Source organism: Anas acuta, chromosome 10 (assembly GCF_963932015.1).
Source record: "Anas acuta chromosome 10, bAnaAcu1.1, whole genome shotgun sequence".
NCBI classification, from domain to species: domain Eukaryota; kingdom Metazoa; phylum Chordata; class Aves; order Anseriformes; family Anatidae; genus Anas; species Anas acuta.
In genome coordinates this window covers 1,776,381-1,798,040 of record NC_088988.1, presented here as the reverse complement: position 1 = coordinate 1,798,040, position 21,660 = coordinate 1,776,381, and the positions used below count along the sequence as shown (strand labels likewise).

Here is a 21,660-nt window from a genome sequence, read left to right as displayed (position 1 = left end):
CCCAGCGGCCGAGGAGCTGAGCTTAAATTTCAGGGATCCCCCCGGGGCAGCTGAGCTTCCCCTGCTTCAGATTGTTTACCAGAGTGACTCCTCTCCTCTCCAACCTGTTCCTTGGAGCCGTGCTCCCTGCTGGGGTTTGTCCCCGTCCTGCCTGCAGCCTTCCTCACCACCCTGTGCCTTTCTCTCCCTGCCAGGAAGCGCCAGCTCTCTCCTCAGTCCAAGAGCTCCAGCAAAGTCACGAGCGTACCGGGCAAAGCGTCCGAGCCCGGCCCCACGGGTGCCAAGACGGGCAAATCCAGCACCCTGTCGCGACGGGAGGAGCTCCTGAAGCAGCTGAAGGCCGTGGAAGATGCCATCGCTCGCAAGCGGGCCAAAATCCCTGGGAAAGTATAGTGGGCCGTGCCCCCTTTAGTGACTGTTCATGTTTTTATAAATAGTGGAAAAGCGGCCACTTTGGGATTTTGCAGTTCTGTCTTATTTTGGCCGCGATTCTTTTTAAGGAAAAAAAAAAAAAAAAACAAAAAAACGCCCAAAAAAAAAGAAAAGAAAACCTGACCCACGAAGTTTGTCAGCTGAGACCGTGCGCCCCGGCTCCCCAGTGGGGCCGGGCACCAGGACGGGGGCTTCCACCCCCCTTTTCCATGTAAATTATGCACAGAGGACTCCAGCCCTGTTGGATGCTCTCACTCCTTCCTCTCTCTCTCTCTCTTTCTCTCTCTCCACCCTCTCCTCTTTGCTAGCCTTGAGTTGTATTCTCCTAGTTAGCCCTGCTGTGTGTTGAGTGTCTTCAGCAATGCAGTTCTATAATACTGTGTAACGAGAGAGCCGAAAACTGCTGTGAACTACTGGCAACATCACCTTGTCCCCCGCCCTCCTCCACCAGGAACAAAAATATATATATATATTCTTGACTGAAGCCTGATTGGGAAAACCACCTGTCTTTTCTTTTAAGCAGCGGATTGTTGCGGTTGATTTAAAAGGAGCCCTGAAGCTGTTGTGGGATGTCTGTCTAACGAGGAGGGTCCTTTTTCTGTTGTTTGTTGTTTTTTTTTTTTCCCTCCCCCCCCCTTTTTTTTTTTTTGAGGGATATTCCCTGAAATAAAGTATTTTGATAACCAGTTCTTCCTTTCTCCGCTGTCCTCTGCGTGCCCCTCTCCTCCCTCTCCCTTGCCTTAAGGGGCCTGTCCCCATCCCTGTTTCCAGCCTCTGTGGTTTTTATTCCCCAGGTAAACCCCCAAGTGCCCTTTTTACCCCCCCCCAAGTCCCACAGGACCTTCTGGCCTCCAGTTCACCCTCCCTGCTTCCACCTTGTTCAGCCAAATCCCTCCTGAGCCACCACCCTGCGTTCCCTCCCAGTGCTGGTTTCACCCAGCGAAGGGGGATACCCCTCATCCAGCCCTTTTGGGGGAGGCTTTTGGGGTCCCTGCTGTCACGCTGTTCTCCCCGAGGCCCTGCGTGCCTTATCCCTGCCTGCTCGGGGCTGGTGGCACTGCAGCACATCGCTGCTGAGCGCCTGCAAATTCCATCTCCAGGAGAAAAGACCACAGTGCCTGGTGCCAGGGTGCTCGGTCTTGTGTGTAGCAGCACAAAGATGCTTTTTGGGGTGCTGTGGGGACAGGGGCTGGGCGCTGAGCCTCATCCTTTGCACCCCAAAGGGTTTTAGACTCATGCAATGATGCTCTAACAGGGCACATGGTTATAGAAGCCCCTCGGTGGTGAGCAGGGACCCCCAACTGCTCCCCGTGCTTCGGCAGCAAAATGGGGTGCGAGGGGCTCCTTGCAGCGCCCCGGGGAGGCTTCCCTTTGCTGCCTGCCCCTACAAAGCCCCACGGGGCAGGGAAAACCTTCCTCTCATCCCCGAGCCACCTCTTCTGACCCCGCCGTGCCTGAGCCCTCTCTGCCGGGCACCCCGAGGAGCCGCAGCCCTTCAGCCCTTTTCCAGGGTTGCCCAATTCGGGATTTCTGCTCCGGGTTTGTGGCAGCCCCGGGAACGTGACAGTGATATCACCGCCGGGCTTACGCAATGGGGCCAGGGCTGTGACAGCACGGGGCACGGGGACTGTCCCATCATTAGGGTGCCTTTTGCTTCCCCGTGGGTCCCAGGAGGGTCTTGGGGGGTGGGCAGTGACCAGGGACCATCCATGCGGATGCCCCCGGGTGCCCGGCCAGGCCACGGCCACCCCAACCCTCTTGTGCCCTGTGCCCTGTGATGCTCCACGCTGCCACGTGCCCATCAGCACCTCGCCATCAAGCACCCAAACCGAGCTTCACCCCCTTTTCCCCCCCCAATCCCTACACCTCCGCGCACCCCTCTATCCCCCCCCCAAAAAAAAAAACACGCCAACCCCATCCATCCTTTTTGGGGGCAAACGATTTCCGGGCCCCCAGGAGCAGGGCTGGGACACGCCGGGCTGAGAAGGAAGTGCGGCGGCCCGCGGGGAGGAGGAAGGCAGCCAGAGCTGGAGTTTCCAGGTGTGTGCACATCACCTGCCCGAGCCCTATATAAAGGTGGAGGCGGCGGCGGCGGCGCCACTCGGCTGCAGCTCGCAGGGTGCCCTCCGTGCCTCCCGTCCCGCTCCCACCCATGGTAACCCCAGGGGGTCTTGGGGGGGGGCACAGGAGGGGGCGTGGGGGGCGCTTTGAGGAGCGCATGGGGTACGGGAGGTGTGCGAGGTTTGGCTTTGGCCGCCCAGGGGGAGAGGAAGGTGCGTGGGTGCGCGTGGGGGTGTCCCTGTGCACACGTGGGGCTGGCGGCTGCTGTGCGTGGAGGTGCTGCTCATCCATAGGGACCTGGGGGGGCGTGGAGGGGTAGTGGGGGGGGGGTGTGCGTGTGTTGCACACACACAGGTGCGTGTAGGCAGGTGGGTGACTGTGGGATCGTTGGGGCGCAGCTGGTGCTGGATGCGTGGAGGGGACGGGTGGCACCGGGCACACGTGTGTGTGCCACTGCGCACAGAAGGGCTGGCAGCAGCTGAGTGTGTGGGTGTGTAAATGTGTGTGTAAATGTGTAAATGTGTGTGTAAGGGGGTGTGTGTGCATGTGCAAGTGCACGCCGGTGCCTCGGTGTGAGCTGCACGTGCTGGTGCCGCTCCGTGTGCGCATATAAGCGTGTGGATAACGATATCGGTGTGTATATATAAATACACATATAATATATCAAATTATATATAATTGTGTGTGTGTGCATGCATAATGTGCCAAATGACGTGTGTGCGTATGAGAGCCACACATATACATATAATACATATGCATTTTATATATATTTATACACATAATATATAAAAAATGTTGTGTGTGAGAGCCGCAAGTGCTGGTGCCACCGTATGTGCATGTGTGTGTACTGACATATATTTATATCACATGTACATATTTATATATATTTATTTACATATTTATATGTATAGCATGTGCTTTGTGTGCTGAGGGGGGTGCGGAGAGGGGCAGGAGCTCTGTGTGTGTAGGGGCTGTGGGTTTCGGTGTGCCCCAACACACTTCAGCTGTTTTTTTGTGTGTGTGTGTATCCACGTGCACATCTCGGTGCCGGTACTTCTGCATGTGGCTGTGCACATGGAAAGGTGATTTTGGGGTACGGATGCGAGCTGGGATTGTGCAGCCAGCCTTGTTTCTGCATGGGCTGCTGTTTGCGTGGTGTGCGCACTCGTGTGTGTGTGCCGGTGCTCGGGGGACTTGGGGGTGCCGGTATTTGGGTGTGAGCGCACAGATCCCTGCAGGGAGCCCCCAGAGAAGGTGTGCGCCTCCAAACTCACCCCAAAACCTCCCTTGGGGAGGATGCGAGGGGGTCCGTGGGTTGGTTGGGGTGCCTCCAGGTGGGCGCTGGGCATGGTTCTGCCTCCTGACCCCCATCTCTCCATCAGGGCTGGCTCGGAGCCCTGGCTCTGCTGAGCGCCCTGGCGCTGTGCCGCTGCCTGCGGCGCCCCGGCGCCCACCCGCACCTTCCCCACGTGCACTGCTACAGCGCGGGCGAGCTGCAGGACGGCGAAGCCCCCGCGCATTTCGTCAGCCGCAGCCTGCGCTGGGACCACTACGTGCCGGTGCAGCTGGTGCCGCAGCTGGAACGCCTGCAGGACGAAGCCCGACGCCGGAGACGTCGCCGGCACCACCGCGAGCGCGCCTGCCCCGCGCTGCAGCTCCGCGCCGGGCTCCGCAGCGAGCCCAACGAGCGCTCCATCTCCCCGTGGCGCTACCGGTGGGTACCCGGAGAGGATAAAAACAGAAAAACGGGGTGGGAAAGGGGGAAATCCAACCACGGGGTGGGCACCGGTGCGGTGCTGGGGTTAAGGGATGCTGAGGGTGCCCCTGCTTGCAGCATCGATGAGGATGAGAACCGGTACCCCCGCAAGCTGGCCTTCGCCGAGTGCCTCTGCGACGGCTGCGTGGACGTGAAGACGGGCCGGGAGACCACCTCGCTCAACTCGGTGGCCATCCACCAGACCATGATGGTGCTGCGCCGCAAACCCTGCCCGCGCCCCTCCGGCCCCGGCCTCGTCACCTTCGAGGTGGACTACATCAAGGTGCCCGTGGGCTGCACGTGTGTCCTGCCCCGCACAGGGCGCTGACCCCTGCTCCCGTGGAGCCCCCCCCAACCCCCCAAAAGCGTGACCGTGTCACCGCTCCCCCCGCCGTGCTTGTTCTAGAGCACCCCCAAACCTCCACCTTTTTATTTATGAGTTATTTATGAGCCCTGCCCCGAGACGAGGGGCCGCCGACGCCTGCTGGGGGCTTCTTTTTTTTAAAAAAAACGTATTTATTGCTGACCTCCCCCCCAAAAAAATAAAGGCAGCGGCCCCGGGGTCCAGCATCAGACCCTGCGAGCGCTCCCCGGGCACTCGCTGGTTATTTATTCCCCCGTAGAGCTATTTATTGAGCCCTCCGTGTGCTATTTAACGTCGGCACCGTGCAAAAAAATAAATCCTGACCCTCCGTGGCACGCCGCTTGCTTCGTCTCCACCTGGGGTGACGTGGTGGTGGGGGGGCAGAATTATTGGTGCAGGGTTGTAGGACGTGCATGGGTGCCCCCACCGCCAGCTGCCCCCATGGGTGCTGGGTTTTGGGGCATCTCTCAGCCCCACAGCACCCAGCACTGCAGGGTCCCCCCCCCCGGCACCCGCGGCACCCCGCCACCCACTCCTTTCCCATGGCTCGGCCCCCGGGCACCCATGGGCTCAGCGCCACCTGCTGGGGCCACCCCATGCGCCCTGGCGGCACCCATGGGTGCTGGGGGCTGGGGATCCCCCCGGAGCAGCCGCTGGTGCCCAAAGCCAGGAAGGATTTGTCCCCAGCAAGCAGAGGATGGACACGGGTGTCCCTTGTCACCCCCCCGTGATACCCCCAGACCTCCCTTGTGGCCCCAATTTCCCTGTTGGGGAGGTCCCACAGGGCTGTGGGGGCTTTTTGGGGGCACGCTGTGCCGCTGCAATGCACGCCCCCCCTTGGGAAAAGCTGTCACCAACCCCCAGCTGGGGCCATGGGAGATTTGGGCACCGAGCCCCCTCCCCAAGCTCACACCCAGAGCACCAAGGAGCCGGACGCAGGCAGGATCTGGGACTTTTTGGTTGTTTTATTGCAAAAAAAGCGCTAAAAACGTTAAAAAGGAAACCAAGGCAGGAGCGGGTGCAGCGAGCAGAGCTGCGTGGCTGGGGGGGGAGCTGGGGCTGCCATGGGGATACGGTGAGCCCCCGGGGGGCTACAGGGACCTGAGCATCCCCTGGAGATTTGGGGAGCACCGGGGGGGCCACAAGGACCTGAGAATCCCCCGGGGATTTGGGGACCCCCTCCAGGCACCGCGGTGCCCCCGGGGCGCAGCAGGGAAGCGGGTGGAGGTGGAAAGGGGGCCACAAGCAGCAGAAGCTGCCCCCCCCCGGGGCATTATTCGGCCTCCACGGGGATGGGGTTGACCTGGCCCCCTTCTTCTGCCGGCTGCTTCCTGCGTGTGTCGACGGGGGGCCGTGGGGGGGGGTTGCTGGGGGGCTGCTTGATGGTGTCCCCCCCGCGCGGCCGCTCCCGGGGCTTCTGCTCGATGGGGCTCCACTCCTCACCGCGCACCGCCGCCTGCAAAGACAAGGTTGGGGTGGAGTGGGGGGGGTCTTTGGGAGCCCCTCTGCTCCAGATGGGCCCCCCCAGCCCCCCCAAAATCCAAAAATCCCCCCCCAGAAGCAGCCCCACGCTCACCAGCAGGTAGATGCCACTGGCGATGCCCAAGCAGACGGTGCCCAGGATGGTGGAGAGGAGGAAGCCGGCGGGGACGGCGAGCCTGGGGGCACAGGGGGGGCTCAAGGGGGGGCTCAGGGGGGGCTGCACCCCATCCCCGACCCCCCCACCCCACCCCACTTACGCAGCGTGCAGGATGGCTCGGACGTAGTAATTCCTGGTCAGGGGTCCGAACACCTTCACCACCGCTGTCATGTACTTCTGGCCGCTGCGGGGGGGTGCTGGGGGGGTCAGAAAGGACGGGACCCCCCCACACCAGCCCGAAGGGACCCCCAAAATCCCCCCGGGTGGCTGTAAGGGGTGGGGGGGTGACTTACCAGCGCTCCATGGTGGAGCCCCTCTTGCGCTTGCTGCGGGGGTACTCGAGCAGGCAGACGAAGACGCCTGCAGCGCTGGGGGGGGCGGGGGGGTCAAGGAAAAATGGTGCTCGGTGGGTCAGGATCAGCCCCCCGGGTGCAGCCCCCATGGGAAACGGGGCAGGAACAGAGAGATTTGGGGCCAAATTTGGGCAGGGAGGATTCGTGTGTGTCCCCCCCTCCCCATCCATCCACCTCCTGGTGCCGAATTGGGGCAGGGGTCTCCCCGCTGTGCCCCCCCCCCAAAAAAAAAAAGGATACATGGCGTAGACGGCGAAGTACCAGCCCTTGAACTGCCCCGCCACCGCCACAATGCCGCCGGTCAGCATGACTGCGGGGACACCGGGGGACGGTGGGGACGCTGCTGCCCCCCCCCAGCCCACAAGGGGATAGGTGTGCCCCCCCCCCAGCCTGGGGACCCTTTGAGCAGGACACCGGGGTGATGCTGTGTGTGAGACCCCCTGGATTTAGGGTCTGGGGGGGGCTGTGGGATGAGCAGGTTGGGGTTGGGGGGCACATTTTGGAGCCCCCCCACCCTGGCGGTGGCACAATTGGGGCTGGGGGATGGCGCTTGGGGACCCCGAGCCCACCCCCGGACCCCAGCTTTGGGGGCACTGCAGGGTGAGCCCCATGGGGTGACACAGTGCCCCAGGGGTGCCACCCTCCCCGTGTGACACCCCCATGGGTGCCACCCTCCCCCCCCCCACGCTTCCGCGTCCCCGCTGCCTCTCACTTCCTCCATCCCCAGCCCAAACCAGGCCAAAACTGGGGGGGCCATGACCCTATATGAACCACAAGGACACACTTATGGGGACAACACAGGGGTCCTCGGGGTCCCTACGTGGTGGATCCGTGCCCTACAGCCCCCCCAAAGCCTCCCACCCCCCCCAAAGCCCCCTGCCAACCCCCGCAGCCCCCCAGACTCACTGAGCCCGGCCGCCAGCGCCTGCTCGTTGGCCCACATCGCCCACTCGATCTGCCCCATGGCCCAATTCGGCTCGGCCCGGCCCGTTTCGGACGCGGAAGGGCAGCGGCGCCGCGTATGGGACCGAGCCCCGACCCTAAACCGCGCCCCCACCCCATAAACCCCACCCCATACCGATAAACCCCTCCTCTCCCCGATAAACCACACCCCACCCCAATAAACCCCACCCCTCCCTGATAAACCCCACCCCTTACTGATAAACCCCACCCCTTACCTATAAACCACGCCCCTTTCCCATAGGCCACGCCCCTTTTTGTCCCCCCCCCAGGACCCCACTGGGGTCCCTGGGGGGGTCACATCCCGCTCCCCCCCCCCAGCACCGCACACCGACACGGCTGCAGCCGACAACGCTCTATTTGGTTAAAAAGGGGCAAAATCAGGTCCCGGAGGGGGCTGTGCGCCCCCACCCCACTGCAGGGGTCCCCATTGGGGTGCCCCCCACCCATGGGTGTCACCGGTGTCCCCCCCCCTCTCCGGTGCTCATGCCGTGCGTCGGGGCAGCCCGTCCGCACCCAGGAGGTGCCGCTCGGGGTCCCGCAGGAGCTGGGGGCCGGGGCCGGGCTGTGGGGACAACGGGGGGACATCAGGGGCGAGGAGGGCACCAGGGGGGGCGTCCCCATAATGGGGTTGGGGTCCTGGACCCCCCCTTTCACCCCGTCCTGCCCCTACCTGGGTGTGCAGGACGTAGCGCACGGCTCCCGGCACCGGCTCCGCCACCACGGTGGCCACCAGCTCCTCCGGCAGCGCCACCGGGGCCACCGGGAGCCCCCGCAGGAACCTGCGGCACGGCCGGGGGTCAGCACCGGGGCTGGGGGGGGCTTAACGTCAGCCCCCAACCCGGTCCCAGTCCTGGAAAGTAAAGGGGGGGTCACCCTTACTGGTCCCCGTTGGAGGCGGGCGGGAAGCTGCGCCTCAGCACGGCCACGAATTCGGGCACCGTGTCCTCCAGCGCGAAGATGACGGCGTTGGGGCCGGCGTCGAAGGTGTAGGCGACCTGCCAGGGGGACGGGGACACCGTGGGTGGCCGGGATGGGACCCTCGGGGCCGGTAGGGACGGGGTCAGAGCCACCGTGCTGTTCCGTGCCCCCCCCGTGGGGTGCGCCCCCGCCCCGGTACCTTGGTGCGGCCGTGGTGGGCGTTGTAGCGGTGCGCCAGGGCGATGATGGCGCGCGAGACGTCGTTGAGGTAGAAGATGGGGGGGAAGGTGTCGAGGCAGGTGGCGTGGAACTGGTTGCTGTCCTGCATGGTGAGCTCCCCAAAACCCTCAAAATCCCGCTCCTGGATGTGCCGAGCCATGCGGGACAGCCGCTCCGGCACCACCGCCTCCGCGCGGTACTGGGGAGAGGGGGAACACGGGGACAGCGCGGTCACCTCGGGGACACACAGACCTCACGGCACCCAAAACCCCAAAACCTTGCACCACCCCCTACCTTCAGCAAGGGGCTGGTGTCCACGCTGCTCTGCATCCCCGCCGTGCTGCCCACCGCCTTCTTCTCCCCGCTGACCTGCGCCGGGACGGGGACCTTGAACCACGGGCGCACCACGGTGGGGGCACCCCCCCGCCAGCCCTCTACGGTCCCCAAAACATCCCCCTCACCACCAAAATGAGGACGCGCAGCTCCGGCCAGTGCGTCTCGGGGGCCAGCTGCTGCGCCACGCTGTCCCTGCCGTCCGGCCGCTCGCCGCGGTGCCACTGCACGAAGCCCCCCAGCATGGAGCGGCACGCGCTGCCCGAACCGCGCCGCGCCACCTCCGACAGCTCGCCCTCCACGCCGTACAGCCGAGCCAGCGCCGAAACTGCGTGGGACAAGGATGGGACACGAGGGGGTCAGCGGGGACGCCGCGCCGTCCCCCGGCATGGTAAAAGGGGGATGAGGTGGCGGCGTTGTCCCCGTTCACCCACCCAAGCAGGCGTAGCCAGCGGCCGAGGACGCCAGCCCGGCGGCGGTGGGGAAATTGTTCTCGGAGGCGACGTGGACTTTGTAGGAGAGGTTGAGGGGGGACGGCTCATCGTCACCGCGGCGTTTGCGAGCCAGGCGCCGGACTGCAAAAGGACAGGGTCAGTAGGGTGAGGGGGAATACGGGGACGTCTCTCCGTGCCCCCCTCCCCAAATAACTCACCCTCCCGCAGGCAGGCTTGCAGCCGGGGCTGCGCCGCGTCCACCTCCTCGCCGTTCAGCCACAGGCGGTCCTCGGTGAAATCCCGGCTGGCGGCGGCCGTGGTGGTGGTCCTCAGCTGTACGGGATGGGGCTGAGCCGGGGGGGGCCGACCCGGCCCCGCTGCTGGGGGTTTGGGGTCAGCAGCCCCCCCCCACCCCGGTGCTGGGGGTGGGGACGCGGCCCCGCACCAACCTGGTCCTGGTGCAGCGTGACGCTGAGCGAGGAGTTGATGGGCAGGATCAGCTCCGTGTCGCGCTTGCCCCCTGTAAGAGAGGTGGAGGTGGCATGGTGGGGAACGGCACGGCTTGGCACCGCTCGGCACGGCGTGGCACAGCTTGGCACGGCATGGTACGGCTTGGCATGGCTGGTACAGCTTGGTATGGCACGGCTTGGTATGGTATGGCATGGCTCGGTATGGTTTAGCTTGCATGGCACCGTACTTAGCATGGCATGGCACAGCTTGGTATGGCATGGCATGGCATGGCACAGCATGGCACAGCTTGGCACTGCTTGGCTTGGCACGGCATGGCACAGCTTGGCACGGTTCATCTTGGCATTGCCCAGCATGGCACAGCTCGGCACGGCATGGTATGGCTTGGCATGCCACGGCACCACTCAGCCCTGCTTGGCACGGCATGGAACCACTTGGCACAGCACGGCATGGCTCAGCACAGCTTGGCATGGCTCGGCACGGCTCAGCACAGCATGGCACAGCTTGGCACAGCGTGCTATACTGCCTGATATAGCACGGCACGGCTCGGCACAGCTTGGCACGGCTTGGCACAGCGTGCTATACTGCCTGATATAGCACGGCACAGCTTGGCACAGCTCGGCACGACTTGGCACGCCTTGGCACGGCTTGGCACGGCTTGGCACAGCTTGGCACAGCGTGCTATACAGCCTGATATAGCACAGCAATGCATGGCACGGCTCAGCACAGCGCGCTATACAGCCTGATATAGCACAGCACGGCTCAGCACGGCACAACACAGCCCGGCCCGGCTCGGCCCGGCCCGGCCCGGCCCCCCCGGCCCGCACTCACAGTACTTGATGACGGCGATGTTGACGGGCGCCGTGCAGGTGACCAGGGCCATGCCCCGCTCCTCCGCCATGCCTCCGAGCCCCGCGCCCGGCACGGCACCGCCCCGCCCACCGCCGCTCGCGCGTGGCAGCCCCGCTCGCCATTGGCTGAGGTCGAAGCGGCCGGGCCCCGCCGGCCAATGGCAGAGATCGGACCACGGATAAGCCCCGCCTCCTCGCCGCCAGGCCACGCCCCCTGATGGAGTGAAGCCGCGGGGAGAGGGCGGCGCCATCTTAGGGGAGGGAGGGCGGCGCGCATGCGGGGTGGGGCTGTGTGTGCGGCCTGTGGCACCAGTGCGACCAGTGAGCGTTTCCCAGTGCTCCCAGTGCCCCCAGTGACGCTGTCCCAGCGCTCCCAGTGTGCCATACACCAGTGCCACCAGTGCTCTATCCCAATACCCCAGTGCCACCAGTGCCCTGACCCCAGTGCCACCAGTGTTTCCAGTTTGCTGCGCTCCCAGTACTCCCAGTTCAACCAGTCCCCAGTGCTCCCAGTGTGCTCTGTTCTCCCACACCCTGCTTCTTCACTGTTACCCCAGGTGCTCCCAGTATCCCCATTGCCCAGTACCTCCACCATACACCACCACCCCCAGTGCTCCCAGTGCCCCAGTGCCCCCAGTGCTCCTACTCACCCCAGCCCCACCCCAGTACTCCCAGTAAACCCAATACACCAATGCTCCCAGAGCCTTCAGGGTCCCCAGCGCTCCCAGCATCCCAGTGCTCCCAGTTCCTACAGCACCCCCACAGCCCCCAGTACTCCCAGTACCCCAGTGCCTCAACATCCCAGTACTCCTCCAGTGCTCCCAGTGCCGCACCCCATGGGGCTGGCAAGCAGCGGGGGCCCCAGTATCCCCCAGCGGGGCCCCACGGGTGTCCCCCCACCCTCTGTAGGGTATTTTTGTCCCCAGGGCCGCAGTGGAAAACATCCCGCACGTCCCCGTGCCCGGAGGTGACAGCAGGCCCAGGCCTGGCACGTGGGTGACACCGTGGGTACAGCTCTGGTGGGGTCCCCCCCCAAAAAAAAATATAAAACACAACCTCTGGGGACAGAGGGGGCAGCATCCCCCCTCCCCATAGCGGGGGACATTTGGGGAACCCCTTTGCTTCAGGGGTCACCCATGAGGGCTCCCTGCTGGCACCCATGGGTGCTGGCAGGCGTGGCGGGGGCCACCCCGGGGTGCAAGCAGCCCCCCCCCCCCGGGATGTCTAAGCATTTTCCATGGGCACGGGGAAGGCACGCGGCTATTTTGGGGTGTGGGATTCTTTCCCCTGCCGCCGGGACAGGTGGGGGCCCGATTTAGCAAGGCTGGGCCGCAAATAGCACAGGGGGGGATGCGCGGCTCCCTCCCGCTGGCACCCCCCCAAAAATGCCCCCACCTCCTCCCCTCCCCTGCCCCAAGCCACCAGGGGGACGGGGCTGCCCCACCGCTGTGGGGTGGGGGGGTTCCACAGAGCCCAGTTAGCCCCCTGCTGGGGATGCTCGGGGACAATTTTGGGGTCCCTGGGGGGTGCACAAGCCAGCAGTGTGTCCTGCCCCCCCTCCCCAAAATACTGTATGAGCATCCAGGCCAGAAGTCCCCTCCTGCACAGGGGGTTGGGGGTGACACCCCCCGGGGGCACCTCGGAGCACATGGAGCCCCCATGTTTGGGTTAAATCCACGATCAGAAAAATACAACCTCCCTGCTCCCATTTTTAGGGCTTTCATCCAAAAACTGTCCAAGGGGTGCTGCTGGGCTTGGCCCCCACCCTTCCACAGCGCAGACCCCAGCCCAAAAAGCCACCGAGTCCCTGATTTTGGGGCACGAGGCCAGGCAGGGACACATTTATGGGGACACCGTGGTCCCCATAATTTTGGGGTCCCTGGGGGGTGCTGTGGTGCTGGTGGGACACGATGCCAGCCGGGCAGCGATCAGGGACAGCCTCACCACTCACACCCGCAGCACCCAGCTCCGCTTTTAATGACTGCAGACAAAACCCCAAAACCCTCCCTGGTGCCCACAGCACGGGGGGGGCACAACCAAAAGATTCCTCCAGCCCTGGGGGCCACGGTGGAGATGTTGGGGTGCAGAAGATGGCTTTGGTGACCCGTAGGGGACATCTGTGGTGCTCTCCAGTCCTTCCTTGGGGCATTGTGTTGGCACGGCGTGGTGTGGCACGGCACAGCGCAGTGCCCACGGCCCTCTCCGAGGTTAGGGGGGGGGCTCAGGCCGCCCCCCAGCACCCCCCGTCCTGGTGCCGTGCCAGCAGTGCCATGCGGGAGAAGGTCCTGGCGCAGGCACGGCACCGGTACCGCTTGGTGCCCGAGTGGGTCCCCAGGTGGGCGCGGAGGTTGGAGCGGTCGGCGAAGGCTCGGCCGCAGTGGGGACAGGCGTAGGGCTTCTCCCCTGGGGGGGGGGGAGGGGAAAAAACATGTTTAGGGACCCCCATCCCACCCCAAATCCCCCTGCGCAGCCCCAGGGTGCTGCATGGGGACGCTGGGTGGGTGCCCGCAACCGGAGAGCTTTGTGCGCAGGGGGAAACTGAGGCAGGGGGGCTGGAAAAAGGGGGGGTGGATGAAGCAGCGAGCACCGGGGGGGGGTCATCCTTTCATCCTTACCTGTGTGGGTTCGGAGGTGGCCCTGAAGCAGCCAGGGCCGGGAGAAGGCTTTGCCACAGAGGTTGCAGACGCAGGGCAGGGTGTGGGTGCGGATGTGCAGCTTCAGGGCCCCCAGGCTGCCGTACGCCCTGGTGCAGCGCCCGCAGCTGAACCAGCGCCTTGGGGGGGCCGGGAAGGGGCAGCAGGGCTTGGGGACCCCCAGCTCGGACGCCCCCCCCAGCCGGTTGAGGGTCTGGTTGTCCTTCAAGGGGGTGCCCGGGCTGCGGGTGCCTGCGGGGTCCGGGGGGCTCTTGGTGGAGGGGGGCGGTGGGAAGGAGAGGCGGGCAAGGAGGGGGTCGTGGTCGGGCAGGGGGGGCGTGGAGCAGGAGGAGCACGAGCCATCAGGTTCTGGGGGGGGCAAAGCGAGGGGTAAATGGGGGAGGGGGGGCTGTCCCAGTCACCAGATCTCCCCTCAGGGTTGCCCTTGGCTTGGGGCTTGTCCACACCAAGTTGTCCCCCCCAGTTGTTATCCCCCCACCCCCATGCACTGCAAAACTGGACAGAAATGGTCCTTCCCCCCCAAAAAAAAACAAAAAAGGAATGGGGATGCCACAGCCCCCCCCCCAGGACATCTGGGACTGGAGGTACCAAAACTCTGCGCATCCCCTGGGGCACCGTGGCACCTTGCAACCACCTCCAGCCCCCCCAAAATTAGCACGGGGACCCCGATGTGAGTGGGATGTGATGATGGGGAGGGTCCCACACCCCCAGCCCCAGGAATTCCCCCCCCAAGGCACCAATTCGGATCTGGGGTCCCTGGGGCAGCCTCACCGCAGGCGTGGAGCTGGCCGTAGTTGGGGCTGCGGGTGCTGGGGGGCTTCTTCTTCACCAGGAAGGAACGGGGCATGGCCGGGTCAGCAGGCGAGCTCGGTGTCCCCGTCGTGTCCCCCGCCGTGTCCCCGCGGGTGCCAGCAGGTGCCACGAGGCCCCCGGGGCTCATTAGCATGGGCAGCCCCCCGGGGAGCCCCGGCGCCAACCGCTGCCCGAGGGCTGGCCTTGGCCTTGGCACGATGACCGTGGTGGGGACAGCCCCGTCCCCCACCCTGGCACGGCCACCCTACACATCCCTGGATGGGATCCCACCGTCCACAGCATCCCCCTGGGTGTTGCCCTTGGGTTAGGGCACAGCTTTGGTTTGTGGGCACCCACAAACACCGCTGGGAGCACCAGTTCACCCCAGTTTAACCCCCAGCACTCCCAGTGCGCAGCTCAAACCCCAAACCCACCCCCAGCAGGGAGCAGTCCCCGGGTCCAGCTCCCTCCCTGGCCACCCCAATGACCCTCGGGGCTCACCTGGGGGGGGTCTCCCCTGCATCCAGGAGCTGCAGCAACGCCTCTGCCCTGAGCAGGGCACGGGGTGAGCCCTTGTAGGGCTCCAAGCAGCCGGTGTCCGGGCTGGAAGAAGCAACTGGGCAGAGGCACCCGGCCGTGCTGCAGCCCTGGGGAACCCCGGGCGGCTGGCGGGGGCGCAGAGCCAGGACCCCCCCCCCGGGACACCCAGGGCAGGGACATCCGCGGCGCTGCCCTGGCCTGTGCCCAGCGGGGCTTTGGGGACGGTGCCAGCGATGGGGACGTCACCTCCTGCCTGCTCCAGGACCTGCTGCCAGCACCTAGCATAGTAGGGACATATAACGGCATCGCCAAGCCCTGCAATTAACAGCAGCACTTAATGAGGCAGGGGATGGGGCCATAAAAATGGAGGGAGCAGCCCCCAGAAGGGACCTCGGTGGCGTGCACCCCCAGCCCCGTCCCAGCGGCCCCGCGCACCCAGAGCACCCATGGATGAAACTGCCTTTATTGAGAAAAATGGCTTGCTACAAATACATCGTTGATTATTTTTCTTCTTCTTCTTCAAAAAAAATCAAAACGGTGTGTCCCAGTAAAAGTCCTAATCCTGATGCAAAAAGTCGGGGGGAGCACTGTGAGCACGGCCGGACCCGACCCCGTGCCAAGGGGGCGAGAGGCAGGAGCTGCCTGCACGGCCTTAAAGTGCTTTAGGAAAGCAGCCGCTGCTGCCCCTGCTCTGACATTTTTGGGGCAAAAAGGAAGAGGAGGAGGGAGATGGAGGCGGTCACGGCGCTGCCCCAGATCCTCCAGAGCGGCACGGGCCAGAGCCCTCTAACCTGAGAGTCCCAGCCAAAAAAAGGGGACGGGGAAACGCGGCTGGGTCCCTTCCAGATCCCCCTGCTCCGTCCCACTGGGAGCAGGGGAAGCCCCCGTTCCTCCCTGCCCTCTGCCAGGGGAGCAGACGCTGCCCGTGCCTGCCCCAAAGGGACCCCAAAACACTCGGTACTACTTGTAGGAAAAAGCCAGTATTGCTAGAGCAGAGCTGGAGGGAGCCAGGACTCGGATAAACCACAAAGGGATGCTTTGAGCAGGGATGGGGACAGCAGAACCCAGGGTACCCCAATGGCACGGGCACCCCACAGCCCCAGGGCGCAGCAGCGGCAGCACCCCGACCTTTAGGACACGGGGGCACAGCCCCAAACGGGCACCTTGGGGTCCCTGAAACACCCCTTCAGCGCACGGGGTGGGGGCTGCTGCCCTCCTGAGCACTGCCCAGCCTTATGGGCAAGTCCCCGTGAGCCTCGGTCCCCTTGGTGCCACCCCAAAAGGGCAGCAGGGTGCCTGGGCACCGCGCGGGGACTGCCACGTTTGGCACGGGGACACCACGGCGCATCCCTCAGAGCAGCCCTGCCTGCAAGGGTTTGTGCTGCTGCTGCAGGGGCTGGAAGCTGCTGGGTGAAATCCTTTCCTGCCACGCTCCATCTCTGCGACCACAGCTTCCAGCAGCGCTGCAGTTTTGGAGGAAAAAAAAATCCAACTCGGGCGATTCCCAGCAGAGTTTGTGTGAGCCCAGCGGGACAAACACCCTTGGTCCTGGCTCTCCAGCAGCGTTTCGTGTTTAATTACAAGCGTCTGAGAGATCAGCGGGCACAGAGAGAGGAAGGAAATCCAGCCCCCAGCCTTGCGCCAGCACTCAGAGCCCGGAGCAGTGCCAGGAGCCAGCTCGGAAGAGCTGCTCCAGCCGCCGAGCACGGCGAGATCCCGCAGAGCCCAGCCAGGAGGTAGCAGCTCGGGGACCACAGCCATGCAAGAAGCTCTCGGAGAACCCAAAGAGGAGAGCTGCTCCTCCACCAGGCAGCTCCCAGCACGCTGCTGCCCGCTCCTCTTCCCATCTAGGAGCCGTGGGGCTGAGCGACGAGGCGCTGACACCTCCTGCAGGGAAGCTGAGAGCAGAAGGGGACAGCCCGGAGGTGATGGAGGAGGAAACGTGCACGCTTGCCGTGGTCCAGCTCCTCCCTCCCACCCGGTTCCCAATCCACAGCGCGTTTGGTTTTCGTTTTGAGTCTTTTTTTTTTTTTTTTTCTTAAAAAATAGACTTTCTTAATAACGTTCCATAAAAATACTCTCGTCCCCGGCGACGGATATTGCAGCGTAAAGAGTAAAGAGCTCCTGCTCCCGCTCTACAAAACGTGGAAAAGGCAGCCTGCCAGTTCGTATAGAAAAACGCAAGGGCAAGAGGCGGTACAAAACCAGGAGGGTGGGAGTTTGGGGAGCTCCCCCGGGCGTCGGGACAGCCCCGATCCCACTGCTCTCACGGGGCACACGAGGGCAAGAGTCTTGCTCCGGGCTGCAGGAAAATGAGGCAGCTCCCTCCTGTCTGCAGCGTGGGGGACGGGACAGACCGACGGCTCCAGAAACACCTCGCAGGGTTTATAAAAAAACCCAAACCGCTCCGTGCTGTCTTCTTCCTTTTCAGAAAGGGCCGTGGCCGGGCGTGGTTCAGAACCGGGGCATTTCTGCACGAAACGCCTCGTTTGGTGTCATTTTTTTGTTGTTGTGTTTTTTTTTTACCTGCCTATCGAACTGCGACAAAGAGCATGAAGACGAACGGTGCCAAAAAGCATCTACTGATAAATAGCTCTGGGTACAGGTGCGTATGCTCCGGGCACGGACACGAGGAAGGATCCCAGCCCTTCGGCACGGCCGCCTCTCTGCTCCCGGCAGCGACGTCTCCGCTCGCCCCGCCGTGAGGCCGAGGGGTCTCCACCTTCTTCCCGGAGTTGGGATCAGCCCGGAGAGAAGAGGGAAGAGAAGCGGTGGGTCCCGGGGGGCCACGAGCCCCGTGCCGCCCCAGCGGGAAGGTCGAGTGTGCAAAAGGGGCGTGAGGAAGGGGCCGAAGCGAAGAGAAGCTCCGCGGCAGCCCTCAGTTCTCGGAGAGAGACAGAGCCAGAGCAGCCTGCAGTGCCGCCTCCTCGTCGATGTTGTAGTCCTGAAAAAAATAAGGGTTGGTGAGGAGCTGCAGGCTGGAGGACAGGGCTGCGAGGTCCCGGAACACCACGCTGTTTGGGGTACCCCGTATTTGTGCCCCAGTCCCTCTCCTGCCAGGGTGAAACCTCCTGACATCGCCCCTGCTCTCAGACAGGGATCGAAGGAGCCTGTCTGAGAAACCAGGGCCAAAGGCAGAGCTCTCCACAGAGCCACAGGCAGGTTACACGGCGTTAATCACTTCCTGGGCTGTGGGTACTTCTCTGTAAACAGTCACGAGGTTCCTTTTTCTGAAATCTTATCTACAAAATCCAAGAGGCTACGAAAACCACCCGCCGGGCCCCGCGAGGCTGCAGGGTCGCACCCCGACCACACACAGAGGGGCTGCACCCCCCAGAGGGCGACCCCTGCCCCGCTCTTCCTCGTGTCCCCCCACGTGAAGCCTCGAAGAAAAAGGCTTTTGTGTTACAGTTCCTTGGGGAAACAGCTTACCAGAGCACATGGAAAAAAAAAAACATCTTTAGAGAGAGCGAGAACATTTCTCTGCTCCTCCTGGGATGTTTTTTTTTTGGGTCTGTGCGTGATAGCGAGCAGCTTGTGCACCCGGGAGCTCTCCCGGGCTTTAGGGTCGGTGTGTGGGACGCGGGGAAGGCGACCGCTCCTCCTCGCAGCCATACTCACCACGAAGGTGTCGTAGGAGAACTTGTGCCTGTGGAGGAGGTGCTGGAGGAAATTGGCGCTCTTGTAGCTGGGGTCCCCCCAGGGCATGGCCGAGCACACCGGGCACACCTGCGGAGGGCAGGGACAGGAGAAGGGTGACCCGTGGGCACCGAGCCACCTCCAATTCCCCCCGGGGTGCTTCTCGGTGCGGGCACAACACGTGCACAAAGCCTTGGGTGCGTGGCCAGGCTGCTTTTAGGTTAAATGCAGGAATAGGAGCACGACCCCGGAGCTGTGAGCTCCCCAGAGCTGGTTCACCCCATCAAAAAAAAAAAGATTGAAAGATTTCAAACCAACTCAACCAGCTCAAAACCCAGCTGTGCCTTCCCTCCAGCAGCATCTCCGCGTGCCGGTGGCGCAGGAGGCAGATCTGTCCCGGTAGATTTGGGTTCCCAGGGGTTTTCCCCCCCCCCCAGCCCCGCTCACCACTTTGTTGGGGTCGTTGCGGTGGTTCTCCATGCAGTGCTTCACCAGCTCCTGCTGGTCCAGGTTGCGGGCCCCGCAGTACGGGCACACGAAGGTGGAGCGGTTGGGAATGTTGCTGGGGGGAGCGAGGACGAGCTCAGAGCCCTGCCAAGGGCCGGGATCGACCCCATCCAACCTCCCCCAGCCCCCCCCGATGCTGCTCCCCCTCCTGCTGCGCCCCCCCTGCCCGTGGGAGAAGCCAGACCAATCCCACCCCAGCCCACGCTCGGGTTTTAGGGTTTCTAGAGAGGATGGGGGGGGACACCCAGGCGGTTTGCGCCTCCCTACGACGGTACCTGGGGATGGGCTGGGACGTGGGGACAACGGGGACGAATTTGGGGCAGTTGGCCATCTGCTCCTGCACCTTGGCGCAGGACGAGACGTGAGAGCGCATTTTGGCCAGGGTCACCTGGAGAAATAGGAGAGAAGAAACGTTCTCAGGGGTTATAGGAACACCTCCCCCTGCCAGGCACAGCACCGGAGCCTCCGCTCCCCCAAACCAGAGCGTTTTGGCCACATTTTGGCCACATTTTGGCTGCATTTTGGCCCACCAACATCAGAGCAAACTCTGGTCTGCAGAGAACGACCCCCACCAGCGTGGAAATGCTGCCCAGCCCCTCCTTGCTTGCAGGACAGGGAGATTTGGGGTCACACACTCCCTGCACGAGTCCCCAGGGTTCATACACCAAAAAAAAAAAGCATTATTGCAGCGTTAGCTCCTTTCTCCTTCCCAAAAGAGGAACTGCTGACAGGCGCCAACCCCAAACTGCTCCGGCACCACCCCAGGGGAAGGTTTCTGGGCCCCAGCCAGGCAGTTCCAGGAAAATCCCCCAAGCAGAGGAGGCAGAGAAGGGCAACAACCCGGCCCGTGGAGCCACGCCGTGAATCACGGCCCTACAGCCGGCCCCAGCTGCTGGGATCCCAGCACCTCGAGCAAAACCCAAATCCTTACCCTTGGCCTCTCCTGCACTGCAGGGAAACCTCAGCGTGCAGGAAAACCCCACAAATCACAGCCCCGCTCACCTCGGGGGGCAGCAGCCCTCTCCCCGTGGTCTTGTAGGGCAATTTGGGGCCATGCTGAGCCCCCCTTGCCCGCGTTACCTTTTTGCTGCAGCCTCTGCAGGGGGCCTTGTAGGACGAGAGCTGTTTCTCCACGCCCGATGCCTTCTCCACTTTTTTGGGGTCGAACGGCGTGCGGCACAGCGGGCAGAGCGGGGACGGCACCTGGAGGCAGGGCTGCAGGCACTCCCCGCAGAACCTGGGGGGCACGGGGAGAGCAGGGAGTGAGACCCCAGAACCGGGGCAGGGCGGGTTTGGGGCTCCCAAGGATTCCTACACGCCTCGGGGAACCCCAAAACCCAGCGAGGAGTAGCTGCACGGGGAGGAACTGCCCAGGCTGGCAGGTTGGGATCCCAGGAGCTCCAGAGGACACATTTAGGGCCACCCACAGTGTGTTTAGGGGGTTATTGCAGTGGGGCGTCCCTTTCTTGAGCTCCCTAACCCCAAAAGGGCTGGGGAGGAGGATGGGTGACACCGGGATGTGGCACCAAGCAAAGCCATGTCCTCGATGTGTGACCGGGGTGGCCCAGAAAGCAGCTGGAGGAGGGCACAGAGGTGGTGTCAGGGGTGTGCTGCGGTGATGGGTGACCCCAGATCCCTGTTGGGTGACCCTATATCCCCGTTGGGTGACCCCAGACCCCTGTTGGGTGCCCCCAGACCCCTGTTGGGTGACCCCAGATCCCCATTGCAGTGTCCTAAACCCTCCTGCCCTACAGCAGCACGATGGGATGGGATGGGATGGGATGGGATGGGGTTGGGGATATGGGATGGGGGCTATGGGATGGGGATATGGGATGGGGATGGGGTAGGGATATAGGATGGGATGGGGATATGGGATGGGGATGGGGATATGGGATGGGGATATGGGGATAGGGATATGGGATGGGGATATGGGATGGGGATATGGGGATAGGGATATGGGATGGGGATATGGGATGGGGATGGGGATATGGGGATAGGGATATGGGATGGGGATATGGGATGGGGATATGGGGATAGGGATATGGGATGGGGATGGGGATATGGGATGGGGATATAGGATGGGGATAGGGATATGGGATGGGATGAGGATATGGGATGGGGATGGGATGGGGATATGGGATGGGGATGGGGATAGGGATATGGGATGGGGATATGGGATGGGGATGGGGATATGGGATGGGGATATGGGATGGGGATATGAGATGGGATGGGGATATGGGATGGGGATATGGGATGGGGATGGGGATATGGGATGGGGATATGGGATGGGGATGGGGATATGGGATGGGATGGGGATGGGGATATGGGACGGGGATATGGGATTGGGAATGGGATTGGATGGGATGGGGAAGGGATAGGGATATGGGATGGGGATGGGTAATCCCCCCATTACCCCCCGATTCCCCCGGTCCCCCCTAATCCCCCCGTTCCCCCCCAACCCCCCCCCGACCCCCGTTCCCCCTCCTCACGTGTGTCCGCATCCCGCGATGCCGACGGCTCGGTGGAAGACCTCGAGGCAGATGGGGCAGCTGAACTGAGCCTCCAGAGCCTCGGGACCACCGGGGAGCGGAGCCACCGGGCTTGGGGTCGGGGTTGGGGTCGGGGGCGGCGGAGCCCGGGGGGGGCCGGGAGGGGGTGGGGGGGGGGCCGGGGGCCGCTGCGCCGCCGCCACCAGCAGGCTGCGGAACATGGCGGCCGCGTGACGTCACCGCATGGC

The 21,660-nt window shown here is 63.6% G+C and overlaps 6 protein-coding genes across 14 annotated transcripts in view; 2 read left to right on the top strand and 4 right to left on the bottom strand.

Annotated features, from left to right (window-relative positions):
* Positions 1-1,121, top strand: part of ZC3H18 (zinc finger CCCH-type containing 18) — a 41,757-nt gene extending 40,636 nt beyond the window's left edge. For all 9 annotated transcript variants that reach the window (XM_068693263.1, XM_068693267.1, XM_068693265.1 and 6 more), the window contains one exon: positions 195-1,121. In XM_068693263.1, coding sequence (XP_068549364.1) covers positions 195-393 — 199 coding nt within the window. In that variant the 3' untranslated portion in view covers positions 394-1,121. The remainder of the gene's footprint in view (positions 1-194) is intronic.
* Positions 1,122-3,857: 2,736 nt separating this feature from the next.
* On the top strand, positions 3,858-4,923 carry IL17C (interleukin 17C; the record flags this gene model as incomplete). The annotated part of the gene is made up of 2 exons (XM_068693782.1): positions 3,858-4,207; positions 4,328-4,923. Coding segments are annotated over 2 exons (600 nt in total), but the record flags the coding sequence as incomplete, so codon positions are not given.
* Positions 4,924-5,558: 635 nt separating this feature from the next.
* CYBA (cytochrome b-245 alpha chain) lies at positions 5,559-7,671 on the bottom strand. The gene is made up of 6 exons (XM_068693565.1): positions 7,512-7,671; positions 6,846-6,915; positions 6,546-6,620; positions 6,353-6,436; positions 6,190-6,271; positions 5,559-6,069 (listed from the first exon to the last, which is right to left on the bottom strand). Exons 1-6 carry the CDS (start codon positions 7,567-7,569, stop codon positions 5,887-5,889), a joined length of 552 nt encoding a protein of 183 aa, XP_068549666.1. The 5' UTR covers positions 7,570-7,671; the 3' UTR covers positions 5,559-5,886.
* Positions 7,672-7,905: 234 nt separating this feature from the next.
* MVD (mevalonate diphosphate decarboxylase) lies at positions 7,906-10,937 on the bottom strand. The gene is made up of 10 exons (XM_068693036.1): positions 10,772-10,937; positions 9,922-9,992; positions 9,691-9,805; positions 9,473-9,613; positions 9,167-9,366; positions 9,000-9,074; positions 8,686-8,904; positions 8,448-8,563; positions 8,239-8,347; positions 7,906-8,130 (listed from the first exon to the last, which is right to left on the bottom strand). The coding sequence occupies exons 1-10, from the start codon at positions 10,839-10,841 to the stop codon at positions 8,050-8,052; spliced, it is 1,197 nt and encodes a 398-aa protein (XP_068549137.1). The 5' UTR covers positions 10,842-10,937; the 3' UTR covers positions 7,906-8,049.
* A 1,804-nt stretch (positions 10,938-12,741) lies between these two features.
* Positions 12,742-14,918, bottom strand: SNAI3 (snail family transcriptional repressor 3). Its single transcript, XM_068693038.1, has 3 exons — positions 14,217-14,918; positions 13,407-13,793; positions 12,742-13,194 (listed from the first exon to the last, which is right to left on the bottom strand). The coding sequence occupies exons 1-3, from the start codon at positions 14,389-14,391 to the stop codon at positions 13,013-13,015; spliced, it is 744 nt and encodes a 247-aa protein (XP_068549139.1). The 5' UTR covers positions 14,392-14,918; the 3' UTR covers positions 12,742-13,012.
* A 306-nt stretch (positions 14,919-15,224) lies between these two features.
* RNF166 (ring finger protein 166) lies at positions 15,225-21,648 on the bottom strand. The gene is made up of 6 exons (XM_068693037.1): positions 21,413-21,648; positions 20,004-20,160; positions 19,199-19,311; positions 18,864-18,978; positions 18,399-18,506; positions 15,225-17,721 (listed from the first exon to the last, which is right to left on the bottom strand). The coding sequence occupies exons 1-6, from the start codon at positions 21,631-21,633 to the stop codon at positions 17,656-17,658; spliced, it is 780 nt and encodes a 259-aa protein (XP_068549138.1). The 5' UTR covers positions 21,634-21,648; the 3' UTR covers positions 15,225-17,655.
* Between the last annotated feature and the right edge of the window lie 12 nt (positions 21,649-21,660).